Source organism: Lissotriton helveticus, chromosome 2_1 (assembly GCF_964261635.1).
Source record: "Lissotriton helveticus chromosome 2_1, aLisHel1.1, whole genome shotgun sequence".
Lineage (NCBI taxonomy): Eukaryota > Metazoa > Chordata > Amphibia > Caudata > Salamandridae > Lissotriton > Lissotriton helveticus.
Genome location: NC_136059.1, coordinates 43,297,317 through 43,312,023, shown reverse-complemented (window position 1 = coordinate 43,312,023; position 14,707 = coordinate 43,297,317). Strand labels below are relative to the sequence as shown.

At 49.5% G+C, this 14,707-nt stretch overlaps 1 protein-coding gene across 1 annotated transcript in view; it reads left to right on the top strand.

The window, feature by feature from the left end:
• The window catches only part of LOC144817689 (long-chain-fatty-acid--CoA ligase ACSBG2-like), a 635,515-nt gene extending 621,076 nt beyond the window's left edge, over positions 1 to 14,439 (top strand). Inside the window, exon 13 of the mRNA XM_078674436.1 lies at positions 14,062 to 14,439. Coding sequence (XP_078530562.1) covers positions 14,062 to 14,207 — 146 coding nt within the window. The 3' untranslated portion in view covers positions 14,208 to 14,439. The remainder of the gene's footprint in view (positions 1 to 14,061) is intronic.
• The last annotated feature ends 268 nt before the right edge of the window (positions 14,440 to 14,707 follow it).

Here is a 14,707-nt window from a genome sequence, read left to right as displayed (position 1 = left end):
AATACGCATCAATACCTGGGTTATTTAGTGTACTCACTAAATAACCCGCTGCAATGTCCTTGTGATGGCTTGTCTTCCCAAACCATGCCTCATATCTTATTTTTTTTGTCCTCTTTACAAAATGGAAAGAAAAAAGTATATCCTCCCTCTGATAACAAATCAGTTTAGTTTCACATTCTAGAGCTCTTACAGTTAATAACTCCTTGGAAACACCATATATTTGTTTCATGGTTGCAAACTTTTTATATTCAGTTCTTCGTATAAGGAGAAGTTAACAGACAGGGGTGTTGTTTTAATTGACCAAATAGACAAAAGCCTCATGCCTTGAAAATGATTTATTGTATGGTTTTGAAATGTGCTACTCAGATTTGCTTTGAGTAAGTTGTATTTTTCAATTGCATGCCGCAACAAATCCTTCTCACAATGAACTGAAGTTGATTTTTGCAATGAAGCTACTTGTAAATACTGATATTTTAATGGACATATCCTCAAATTAAATATGAACTACCTACTTTTAGACGTCGATCAAATGTCTTTAGGAACATTTTTAATCTGTACTTTTATGCACATATCAAATGCGAATAAAGTTATTTTGAATTGAGTAATCATTTCTTGGAAGTGGGCCACACCCCAAACGACATGAGATGGGTAGTGCTAGAAACTTTGGAACTTATTGACACAAACAATGAGAGAAACCTTCTACAGAAAGAACAACGGTGGGTCTACCGTTTGGGGACCTACCATGCAGGGCTCAATGATCAAATTCCGTCGAGCCAAGTAATGAGATGAGATCAAAGTGTCCTTAAAGAAAATTACGTTTACGATAGTGTCTACACGAGAGTGATGAATATGAATCAGAAAGACCTAAATATCAAAAGAAATGGTACAAAAGTAGCCCATTGCGACAGAATTGAGATACATGTTGTACAGAAGAAACAATGGAACACAATATGTCCCAACTTCACAATTGCCACCCATAACACAAGTTGAACGTATATGGAATCATCTTCAATCAGAAATACCAGCTTATGCTCAGAAAGACGATTCACATCCAACAAATGAGACACAATCTAGAAGAGATTACCTCAATGTGAATCTAAGATAAAAATAAACCCTGGGCTATGAATAACACAAGAGAATTAGGTAATACAAAGAAAACCTGCCTCAAGGGAACAGTATCCTTCAGCCTCCGGTCATAGGTAAAAATGAATATACAAATTACACACCACATATTATACCATATAACACAAATCAAATGGTGCAAACCTTTATTAGAACATTGGAATGTTGGGAGCTCCATTGCAGACAATGGAGTGCTCCCTGCTTCTACGGGCCGGTAAAGGCCCGCAGAGCAACATTCCAATGTTCTACAAAGGCTTCTCGAAGTTCGAGGGGATTTATATCCCCTCGAGCTTCGAGAACCCTTTGTTTAATTTGTTAGAACATTCTGCCCTCTAGTGGCAGAATGTTGTAATAGCCTTATAGCCCTTCGTAGCAGGGCTATAGCGGCAATTAAAGTCCCGCCTTCGGCTCGGGCCTTTAACGATTCAGCGGGCCTTTAATAGCCGGTATAGCCCACTACGGCGGGCTATAAGGCTATATTAAAGAACACAAATATATTTTAAATCAATTTCATAGATATGTGGTCAAAAACCGTTACTGATAGCTGACGGTTACGCAAAAATTGGGAGGTCTTTCATTGCTTTCCATTGAATTCACGGGAACCAATCAGAGGAGCTGTAAAATAAATATGATCACACACTTCAGCCAGGTAACATTCAGAAGTGAGGCGACCGCACAGGAAGCTAGTGTCTTCATCATTAGTGACCTAAATTATAGGAATGGTATCGCTAAGACCTAGTACTAATAAGATATTTGAGCGAATTCCTCATGCGCTAGTTTTTTGTTCTTTCCCCCAAACCAAAAGGAGGGTAGCCTACGCCTCTCGCCCAAGACTCTCTGGAGAACGCCTAAAAACTTCAAAAGATAATGATTTATTTACACCACCACAACACATTGCGCACTAATAAATACTTACGATCTCGTAACACTTCAAATTGTACATGAGTTTTGAGAAAAAAAAATTAAATTGACATATGACATAAGGGGGCATCTCGATCCGCACAATAACTATGAAAAAGAGGTTGCGTACTCAGTCACATCGCTAGAGACACTGTATGTAAAAACTGTAGAGTTTGATAAATAATTTGACATTTCCCACTAATTCGAATATACTATGAGCGCATATCTATATAAATACCTTTATCTAAGGACAGCATAATGAGATTTTATTTGTTTTTAATAAAACCATAGAGAAATGACAGTCATGTGTGATTCAGAATTTTTTAACTAGCCATATCCAAGTGCAAATAGCACTTTAAAGAAATACAATCATCATCTAGGGCATATAATTGACATGAAATTTACATTTTCAAATGGGGTGTATAAAACATTGGATGTGATTTGAGGTAAAAAGTCAATGTAAATGTAAATTGATACTGTATAGCGCACTACTCACCCGCAAGGGTCTCAAGGCGCTTGTACGAATACCGCTGTGGAACCCATCCTGGCTTTCCCTGTGAGGTGTCCACTCCTGGGCACCCCCAAGGTGGAGGCCAGGCATCCTTAGCGTTGTGGTGGCCGTTGTGGAGATTAAGCAAGCTATTGCCCAGAGTTGCGGAGTGGGACTCCATGATTGGAATAGGCACCGAGGCGAGAATTATCAGGTCAGTGGAATTTTTGAGCCCAAGACCCACCGAGGCGGGGAATTGAACCCTGGTCCCGGGCTAGACCTCTGCATCAGGGTCTGCCGCTCTAACCATTGAGCCACACTTCTCCATACCCTTTTTTACATCCACTATTTTTAATCATACCCTTATCATTTTTTAGAATACATAGCACTTCATGAAAAATAGGTAATTTTAGTTCATATTTTTCACAAACCAAATCCTAAGCAGTTTGAAAGGATCACCTCCTGGTGGAGGCCAACAAACGACCCGATGATGATGTTATTAACCAAGATCATGCCAAAGGCAATAAACATACCAAAGGCGGAAAATGGCTGTTGAGGGTCTTCTACAAATATATGTTTTTGCCAGATCCCTCGAGCCATATTAGCTCCACTCTTTTTTGATTTATTGCTAAGTATTTGGAAGCTGAGTGGGGCCCCAAGAACACTTCTACTTCCCCCTTTTTTATATATTGACACTACACACATTATATAAGTCCTAGTCAGGCGATTTTGGACTATACGTTTTGCTCAATTTCTTTGCTAACTCATTCAAAATCTTGTTATTTAAGTACGGTGCGAAAGAGACCATATGCCACAGCAGAAGCTTCTAGACCATCAAATCAAATCCCACAAGCCACTGGAGACGATTGGGTTGCAAGGCCAACCTCAAAACTGGAAACAAATCAAATGGTCATCTGACACAGCAAGGGAATACCTGGTGTGGAAAATCACTCCACATCCAAATATTGTCAGGATTTGATACAATAGAAGACTGGGAACCTTTTATGAAATAACTCCTTTTCAGCTCTTATCCAGATCTCCGATTAGAGTTTAGGTCTAGTAAGTCATGTTCAAACAAGACCACAACAATCCAAAATTCATGGACTGTTACTTTGAATGAAGCACTGTCCCTTAAAAAGTTGCAACTCTATGGAATCAAAATCTTCCACGCCGTATCTTTAAAAAAGCTCTGCACCGTTTAACCCAAATTGCATCATTTTCACAAGATCGTCGGACTCTTGAGACCCGAAAGCATGCTCATCTCATAATAAAAAGTTATAACGAAAGAAAGATTCAAAAATATCCTACAGACACTTTTGTGGTGCACCATAAAATGAAGTACTGCCTTATAAGAATGTGAAACTACATCATTTGATTCTTTACCACCATGGTCGACACGTCCAGTGAGGGGCGTGGCTTGAGCGCCGAGGGAGATGGCGGCGTGAGCTCGAAGCTCCGTGCCTCTTCCCCGCGAAAATCCTGACACAGGGGCCGGAGAGCCCGTGGGTGCCCCGGCGCCGGCAGAGTGATCATCGGAGGCCAGCTGGGCGAGGCTTGGGCGGCCGGCGGACCCGCAGCGCCGAGGCAGACCGCCGATCGCTGATGCGGAGAGGCGAACTGCGCCACACAAGATGGCTGCCGCGACGGCGCCCCGGAGCACCGAGGGCTGCACAGCAGGTCGCAACGCCGGCGGGCACTGAAGAGACGCGATAGCCGGCAGCGCCGATCCCCCGCACAGCGGGAGGCGATCCTAGGTCCGCGGCCGCGGAGTGCAGCGAGGACGTGTGGGGACGAGGAGAGCCACCCGGACGCGCCGCTGCAGGCGCGACTTCCAGACAGACTCCTTGGCGGGGAGAGCGGGACCTGGAGCATCGGCCCGGCCCTGATTGCCAGCCAACCCATCAGGTGAGCGGAGTGCCGCCTGGAGAGGGGATCCCGGGGAGACGGGGCACGGCGCTGCCCACCTTGGCGCCCCCCCCCCTTCCCCCCGCAGCGGGAGCCCGGTGAGCGAGCGAGTGGGGACATAACGGAGGAGCCCATGGGCCACTGAGGGATCTCTAACAACGCCAGACGACCGAGGGCGCGACCAGCCTGACGCGCCGCTCCAGGGTAGTGAGAGCGATCCCCCACAGCACCCGGGGATCGGACACCACGGTGGACGCACCCACTGGGGAAGTGACTGTGCAGCAAGACCCCACAGCGCGCAGGAGCTGACTGCACGGATAACAGACGGACGTGGCAGGCGGGGGCGAGGAGGCCGGCGGCTATGGGGAAACCGAGAACCAAGGCGGAGGAGGCGGCGTCGTCGAGTATGGCAGAAGGGGGCCCCGCTGAGCAGACGGACCTGCAGAAACTGCAGGATCGGATCTTGGACGCCATTTCGGCCACCAGGGACGCGCTTCATAATGACATTGCGCAGGTGGCGTCGGGGCTGGGCCTGCTTCGAGCGGACCACGACAAACTGAGAGACAGGGTCAAGGATACCGAAGTGGCGCTGAGTGACCTGGCACCGGCTCATAAGGCGATGGAAAATAAACTAACGGACGCCCTGGACCGCATACGCACCCTGGAACGGCGAGCCGAGGACGCGGAAAATCGAAGCCGGCGCAGCAATGTGCGGATCGTAGGCGTGCCAGAGACGGAGGGGTCGGGGAACTTGGTTGCCTACATGGAGGGATGGCTGAAGACAGTGGTGGCGCCGGAGGGGCTCTCGCCGTTCTTCACTCTGGAGCGAGCGCATAGGGTCCCCTCGGGACCGCCCAAGCCAGGGCTCCCACCTAGACCGATTATAGCCAAGTTGCTGCACCACAAGGACAGAGATCTGCTCCTACGGAAAGCTCGAGAGGATGGCCCTTTCCAGATAGCGAACAGCGCAGTCACGCTTTTCCCAGATTTCACCTTTGAAACGCAGAAGCAACGGGCCTCCTTCCTCACAATCAAGAAGGAGCTGCGGGCTGAAGGGATTGCCTACTCCTTGCTTTTCCCAGCTAGGCTCAGAATAGTAGTGAACGACAAGGCGATCTTCTTCGCGACGTCAGCGGAAGCCTGGGAGTGGTGGGAGACGTACAAGGCCGGGACTGATGGCGCCAAGGCACGAGAAGAGCGGGAAAAGGAACGAGAGCGCTCGCCCAAGCGGCTGCGGAAATCGAGGAGACTATGGAAACGAGGGCGGGGGAAGCTGGGACCCACGGCCTCCCAGACTGAGGTGGAACGGCAGGCCGCGCTACTGGAAGTCGAGAAGATTGGTCGAGCGGAGGGCCCTGAATCCAGGGGGGCCATGGACTCGGACACTCACGTATCGGCCTCTGGATCGGAGTCGGACCTTCCGGGGATTCACCGCGCAGAGGGGCCGCGGGTGACACCGCAAACGGCGGATGAGATCCTGAACATATGAACTTCCGTTGATGCAGCATGGGTAATGTTTGAAATGACTGGGAGGGGAACCATTGCCTGAGCACACAGTGGGGGCCGGGGCACACCGCAGGGCTCGGGGCAGGGCGACCATGTGGAACGGGGGAGGAGACGGGGAGCGAGGCGGCGCAGCCCCCCTCTGGACGAGGCCGCGCTCCGTAAGCCCTTAAGGCACCCACGGCTACGGCTGTGTAGTTGAGACCTGGGTCATCAGGTTTGGGAGTTTGGATGGGGACTGATATATCAATATTGGGGCCTGTTCTGGGGGAGGGGGGGGAGGGGTACCACAGTTGGGGACTGTTTACTTTCTTGAGGTTGTTGACCCTGGGGGCACCATGGGGAGGGCAGATGCAATGTTTTGTTTTGTTCAGGGGGGGCACCACCACCGCCGAAGGGCAGGATCTGGGGAGAGGGTTACGACTAGACCACCGGGACAATGGCTAATGTGAATGGATTGAACTGTATTACCTGGAATGTCCGGGGCCTACACACCATGCAGCGTAGACATAAAGTGCATGCCTATTTAGTGCGGAGGGGAGTACACATTGCAATGCTGCAGGAGACGCATCTCGCACGACTACTCGGCCTATGCGCGGGGAGTGCTTATATGGGTTAGAGCGGGCACCCCTTTCCAACTAACGCGCCAATGGGTGGACCAGGACGGGAGGTACGTGGTGGTGGAGGGGAAGCTAGAAGGTAAGGATATTGTGCTGGCTAGTATATACGCCCCGAACACGGACCAACTGGCTTTCCTAGCGACACTGTCAGGGACGCTGGCCCACTCCTTGGCGGGCCCGGTCCTGCTGGGAGGCGACTTTAATTCCATTGCCGACCCCTTGCTGGATAGGTCCCACCCCCCCCTACGTGACTCCCCAGTTCACAGGCTATCTAGAGGGAGGAGGGAATGGCAGGAGAGCTGGGAGCTAATAGATATTTGGAGAGGGCAACACCCGACTGACCGGGATTATTCGTTTTTCTCCGGGCTCCATGACTTGCATGTCCGTCTGGACACGATGCTCTGCTCCCGGGGGGTGCTGCCGAGCGTCACCGGTTCGGAGTATCTCTCGAGAACAATTTCGGACCATAACCCGCTCCTAATCCGGCTAGCATGGATAGCGGAGAAGCCCAGGATTCCGCTCTGGAAACTGAGGCCGGAGACCCTAGAGGACCCCCTCTTCGGGGAGGCCCTGGCGGAGGGAGTGGACCTATATTTCGCAGAGAATGCAGGGACGGCGACCTCTAGAGCGACGGAATGGGACGCCTTGAAGGTAGTGGTGAGGGGTATTTGTATTAAGGATTATGTAGGTGTGCGGAAAGTACTGCTGGGCGACTTGACTAAGGCGGACACTACGCTTAGAGAGGTAGAGAAGAGGCGGCCCGGACACCCGGACCTCCAGGAGGCTCTATGTGCGGCCAAGGAGGCGGTGGCCGTTGAAGTGGAGAGACTTCGAGCCTTCGACTACAAGCGATATGTACTGCGCTCCCATGTTGAAGGCGATAAGGCGGGCACGCTCCTGGCATGGCTCTCGAACCCCACGAGACGGTGCGCTCCCATACTCCAACTGAGGGACTCAGCGGGCGTGGTGCAACACACACAGCTGGGCATAGTCAACGGCTTTCAGCAATATTACGAGGGTCTATACCGGAGTACCCCGGGAGACAGGACGGGGCTGGTGGACCCCTTCCTGGCTGACCTGCCCCTGCACCGGCTGGAGGCGGACCAGGCGAAAGATTTAGGGTCTGATATAGACGTGGGGGAGATACGGGCGGCGGTGCGGCGCATGGCAAGGAACAAATCGCCGGGAATTGATGGACTCCCTATAGAGTTCTATAGCAAGTACCTGGACGCGCTGGCACCACGGCTCCTGACTGTCTATGGAGAGGCCAAGGCGACGGGCCGGCTGCCGCAGTCGATGCGGGAGGCGTTAGTGGTCCCACTATTGAAACCCGGCAGGGAGGGCGCTGACCCTGCGTCCTACCGACCACTCTCCATGCTCACAGCGGATTATAAAATCCTGAGCTCCATACTAGCGGCGAGGCTCCTGCCTCATATGACGGGGCTTGTACACGGTGACCAGAACGGATTTATACCACAGCGCAATACCTCACTGAATATCAGAAGGCTTGTCCGTATCATGGATGGGCTCGACGGCGGGGCAGGGACGGAGCTGGTCCTCTCAGTCGACATCGAAAAGGCCTTCGACAGCCTCGAGTGGGACTACCTGTATGCTGTTATGGCGCGCCTCGGGCTGGGTGCCGGTTACATTCACTGGACGAAGGTCCTTTATGCGGGGGCGATGGCAAGAGTGAAGGTGGGTTCGACTGTATCCCTCCGCTACCCGGTGGAGCGGGGCACACGTCAGGGCTGCTCCCTCTCGCCGCTGTTATTTGCGCTGGCTATTGAGCCGCTGGCGGCTGCGGCCCGGACAGGGCAGCATACTCGCGGAGTGCGGGCCCGAGACGGACACCATTTCATCTCGCTATATGCCGATGACCTACTGCTGTTCCTCAGCGACGGTGTGGAGGACCTGCAGAGAGCGGAAGCCCTGCTGGAGAGCTTCGGAGAGATGTCGGGCCTAAGGGTTAACTGGCCCAAAACGAGCTTGTTCCCGCTCCTGGAGGGCACTGCCCAGCCACAGCACCGATCCGAGGCGGTCTGGAGCCCTACCTGTATAAAATATCTGGGGGTCCACGTTTACCACAAACCAGGAGACTTGCTTGAGGGCAACCTGGGGCGCTGCATACGTGGACTGAAGGGCTGTATGGCCTTTTGGACCACGTTACCACTGTCGGTAGCGGGCCGGATATCACTACTTAAGATGGTCGCCCTGCCGAGATTACTGTATTATTTCCGGACGCTCCCAATCTGGCTACCCGGCTCTTTCTTTAGACAACTTAAGTCTCAGATTACGGCGTTCATCTGGGGAACGGGTCGGTGCAGAGTAGCGCTGGCCACGCTTTCTCGTCCGAAGGATGAGGGGGGGCTTGCGGTACCGGACTTTGAGCTATATTACCTAGCAGCCCAACTGCAAGTCTTCACGCAGGAAGTAGCGCGGGTGTTCCGGGGCCCAGAGGATGAAAGCTTACGGGGGACGCCCAGACATGTCCTAGCATATGTAACCCTCCAACAGCGGCTGGACAGTCGGGATTTGTCACTGGAGCAGCGCACGTACCGACAATGCTGGAACCGGGCCCAAAAGAGAGCGGGTATCCAGCGCCCATATGCGCCCGAGATCCCCCTGGGCATGCTTACGGCCCTACCACATGGCGGCGACTGGTCGCACCTACAGGAATGGGAGGAAGCGGGAATACAGGTGGTTGGGGACCTGTTTGAAAATGGCGCACTGCTCCCATTCCAGGAGCTGACAGATCGCTTTGGCATCCCGAGAGGGGGATTTCTGCTGCACGCAGCCGTAACCAGGGCGATGCAGGCCCACTGGGGCACGGGATTGGAGGAACCTGGGACGGCAGCGGCGTGCCAATACACCATGATGGCGGCAGGCACGATCAAGGCGGTGACGTGCCTCTATAATCGGATGCTCAGAGAGAATACCCCTCCACTCGCATCCCTCAAAGCCAAATGGGAAGCGGACCTAGGAAGGGAAATACCTGACACAACGTGGGAGCAACTTGTCCGCAGGGCTCGCAACAGCACTAGGAACGCTAGGTTCCAGCTAATCCACTACTATGTGCTGCACAGGGCGTACATGACCCCGGGCAGAATCAGGCGGTATTTTGGAGATGAGACAGCGGCCTGCCCTAGGTGCCCGGAAGAGGGGGCCGAACTGGTGCACATGCTGTGGGCATGCCCGGCCCTGCGGGAATATTGGCAGGACATAGGAGAGGTGTTGAATGAGGTGACTGACAGATCCATAGAATACGGTCCAGCGGAATGTCTCTTGCACTGGTTCCCCCACACCCCCAAGAATAAACTCACCAGTAAGTTTATAGACATGGGACTGATGGTGGCCAAGAGGGAGATCACGAAGAACTGGAAGGCGAGAGTGGGGCCAACTCCGCGGAGGTGGCGGCAGGAATTTCTGAAATGGGCCGCGGCAGACAGCACACATAGGTACCAGCTTGCGCGTAGGACCCCTAGCCCAACAGCAGCTGACACTGCTACCTCGTGGGAAGTAATGGTGCAGGCACTTAGGGACAGCGAGGCTGATGATGAGGGGGAGGCCCCCGGGGCGGATGGGACGGAGGAGGTGGACTGAGGCCCTAGGCGCAGCAGGTATGCAGGGGGGATGACACTAGCAATCCAGGAATGGTCGCAATGGAACCTCAGGCAGGTGGTGGTGGGTGGGGTGGGTTGGGGGGGGAGTTCGGGGCTTTGCGCAGGGAAGGGGAGTTGGGGATTAGCGCGTAGTTAGGTAGGACTATAAAAGTAGGCATACACAGTAATCCGGACACTGATTCCTCCTTCATATGGAACGTCAGGTGTGGACGAGCAGAGACATCATTGCCGCCCGACCCCAGGGTTGTGGGCAGGTAGGCTGTGTACAGATTGACGAAGCAAGTTGAAAGTCTGCTACATTTATGATGATACTTCTATGTGTAATGACCTGTACAGGTATGTCTACAATAAAAATTATTTCAAAAAAAAAAAAAAAAAATGGTCGACACGTCCAGTATCAACCGAATGTCGGCTATGTGGTAAATCTCAGGAGAATATATTTCACTTTCTCTGTATCTGCCCAGCCCTAATTGACAACCAAAGGAACCTCCTTTGTCAAACATGGATTAAACAATGTTCACAAATGATTCAGGCAGCAGTAGACTTTTTGCTCAACGATGCACATCCTCAAGCTATTTGCAGTCTATTAAAATTCTTAAATAAAATTGACAAGCTGCTAAGAACTGCTACTCTGCTGAATACTTGTTGATTATAATCTGTATCACCGATTGTTCATGTTTATAGACTAGTTACCCTGCATAGGATTGCTATTTAAAAAACAGAATGTATACAGGAAATTGTTAGCCTACACAGAACTGACGTAATTCTAGTAGTTTTATTTAATAATGTATCATCGTTCATTTATTCACAAGCTGTTGTCACTCCTTGATACTGTTGCCCAATATCATTGATCTGCACTTTTATCATAATTACTTTTTTTACATGTAATATGCATTTAAAACAATATTTTTAGTGGCATGCTTTGGAACTATATTTAATTGTTCCATTTTATATGTTCTATTAATTTGCGATGGCATTAATTAGTCAAGCAAAATGAAATAAACTTGAAGCCAGTACTTAATTTGTAAAAAATTCAGTACCAGGGCCCTTCTCGAAAGACCACTGCAGCCTGCACAGCCCATACCCTGCCAGCACTGCCAATTACAGTACCAACATAACACATAAACATCACACTTCTACAAGTGTGACAATTCCAAGCAAAATAAAGCAATAAAAATGGCATGAAAGGCTGGTATTATTGATTCTCAATGGATGTTGACTTAATAAACACTTTTATTCAGCTCATCTCAAACTAAAAAGACAGCGCCACCATGTGGTGGACTGCCACTAGAACCGATGCTGACAATTAAGTGCGGGAGCTGAGCACTGGACATCACCGGCACAAATTAATCGCTGCTTGAAACTTAAACTTTCATTGGCTCCATCCCCGCTGCTTGCAGGTACTCCTCTTCAAGAATCCATCCTTGGATTCCCCCAGACTCTTTCACTTTCTTCCTCCATTGGGGCCTATGGGGGTTCCCAACGTCACTTCGCACGCATCCACTCTGCTTCCCTGGTGAAGGTATCCTGTTTCCTGGGGTACCCATGGGTGGGGTGGCTCTCCAACCTTCCACCTTCCAAAGGGTTTCTTCAGGGTCCACTGAGAAGGGTCCTTCTTCTTGAAAACTGCAACCGTGGCTTTCCCACTGACTTGCATTGAGTACGCAACTGTGTTTCCACACTGGACGCAACCTCTGTGGGGTTCCTGGGTACTTACCTTGGGTCCCAGTCTCTTCTGAGTCTTCTGGTCGAAGTCCCAACTTCGGGCGCAGTTCGTATTACACTTCTTTAGCATATGGTTTGGTCTCCCCCTGGAAAACACTGTGTATTTGTCCTTACTTACCTGTTTATATGTGAAGTATTGTGTGTATTGTGTTGATATCTCCGGGTAGGAGATATACCAATGTGAATGTGATTAATAAAGATACTTATTTTTATAACTACACTGTGTTTTTTTTTCGTTTAACCAACATTATATGAATAGATCTGGTAAAACAAGCTGCTTAACCCCTTCCATGCTGTTGACGAGCTCAGCTCGTCATCAGCGTAACCTGCCGTACGCGGATGACGAGCTGGGCTCGTCATGTAACGCGGTAATTTGTAAATTGCCGCACACAGCGGGAAAAGCCGCCGCAGCGATGCGGTTAACACTCTCCCTGGACTAAGCCTGAAGGCTGCTCTCCACTGCTACCACTTTAGAGAACTTTCTACTGTTGTCTAAGACCACTAAAATCATGATAAAGGTCGTCTGGATTACTGCAGGGTGCTTCACTTAAATAAGTGTACACCATATACTGAGCCAGCCTCCTACACACTGATTCAAATGTCTGAATCTACTTGGAAGGCAGGATGTAAAGTTCAGTGCCTGGGCCATGTACTGCGGCCAACCCCCCCTGCATATGGCTGAAGACCGTATGATGCTTGGGTTGGGTAGCCAAGGGTGGTTGGGCACTGGGCGCGGTAACAAGACAAGCTCTGTGGTCAAGCGCCGATGCACATGCCCAAAGGCCATGCATACATGGGTTGGGCAGCCTCAGTGATTTCGACAGCAGGTCTGGGGCAGCACCCGGGCATTGCGGTCAACTCCAGATGCATACGGCCAAATGTTGTGTGCAGTGTGGGTTAGATGGCCACGGATCATTGTGTGCAATTCCTGTCCATGGTCCAAACCCTGCAGTCAGCTGCTGCTGTACATGCCCAAAGACCATACTCAGAGTGAGTTGGGCAAAGGGCATGCAGTCAGGTCCTGCAGGCAAATTGTGTTGTACACAGCCACAGGCTCTGAGCAGTGAGCGCTGGGATCCCACCGAGGGTTGGGTTCAACCCCAGAGATGTGAATATAGGACCATATTGCACACCTTGTTTCTTCAAAGCAGCAATGTACACTCACTAGAATTAGAATATTAGTTTTTGCTTAACTTTTTTTGAATACATTGTTTATAAAACAGTGAGCAATGCTGAGGTCAGCAAATGTATGTAACTCTGTAACTAAAGCGATTACCAAATAAATATGGATTTACTGCATTTGCCCAATATTTTGCTAACTTTGTTGGAGTCACAAAAAAGAATCCTTGGCTGCTGTCTGTTATTTTCAGCACCCTGAAGCTTTGGGTACGAGTGCTTAATAAATATATTTGTAAACAAATAAATACATTTATTTTCTGTATATCACAGCTGCCTGTGATGTATGGAGTTTTATATACACCACATGTTGAGCAATAAACGTACCACGAGACGATATTGAGCTCCTCTAGACCTTCATGATAAAAGGTCTATACATTTTCCTCGCTTCATTGCGTTTTTCTATATTGTTTGTTGATGTTACTATTTGCATACTCGTGTCCTATATTCCTCATTTTGTTACCTGTAATATTTTTATTTATCAGATGAACTTTACGCTCCACTGTACCTCGGTCTTTGTGATGTAGCAGAGAAGCAGAGATTATTTAAAGAGTTTTTGGTTTGCATCATTGTGTGACCAGGAGCAATATTTTTACGAGCGTTGTAGCTAAATATACAAACGTCTGTTAATACTCCCCACCCACTCCGTCGACCAGAAGGACCTCTGGTAATGAGACACGTAGGCAGGGATGAGCCATAAATAGCGGCTCAGCAAGAATTTGAAGGCACTGGTAATGAACAGTCAGGAAGTATATGTGGGTAATATCTAATATACATAACATGAATGGACCCGTATAGAGGACGGTTCAGTTCAGGGCATCTTTTGCAAGCAAGAAAACTTTTACCTGAGATTTACACAATATTAAAGGACCGAAAAAAGCTAGTTGACTAGAGTTGAGACTAAAAGATTTTTGAAAGATTGTATTCTTGCTTTCGAAATACTTTGCTTTTCCTTTCCCACCCCTTCCCTAACTTTCCTCTTCTGTTCTCCCACATTCAGGCCCCACCATGAAAGTGAAGCGTCCTGTCATCTTAAAAAAGTACGAGATGATTATTGACGAATTCTACAAGGTGGGAGGATCCCTCCAGGGAAAGAAACAAAAGCCTGCATCCCAAAGAAATAAAGAATTAAACAGTAAGCTGTGACGGCCTTTCGATTCCCGGGGAATTGGGATTTCAAAGGGACATCGTTGAATCCCAAAGCCCAAGCAGACATCAAGCTAAGGTTCTGGACATCTTCTTGCTTCTGGTGGTCTAGCAAAGGATAAAAAGATCTGGATATGTTCTACTGGGTGGAACATCAAGTCATTGATTATAATCATCTCCTGTAACTAGCTCTGTTACTTAAAATAAAGCTTGATGTTTTTGCAAGTGTGTACTTGTAATTGGAGTCAATTATTCATTCAGTGATAGAATGCGTGCACGAACCCGACTACTTTACTCTTCTTCCAGTTGACCCCACAATTCCATTTCTGTCTTTCACCCACGACTCATTTCTTTTGGATGCTTCTGTTTGTTGTTACTTTCTAATTCAACTTCCGCCAAACACACTGTCAAATCCTTGGAGTGCATTTGCCATCAGATGCAGGTATATTCTGTGGTAAAATCTGGGAACGGTATTATCGGAAATCAGGACCTGTATGCAG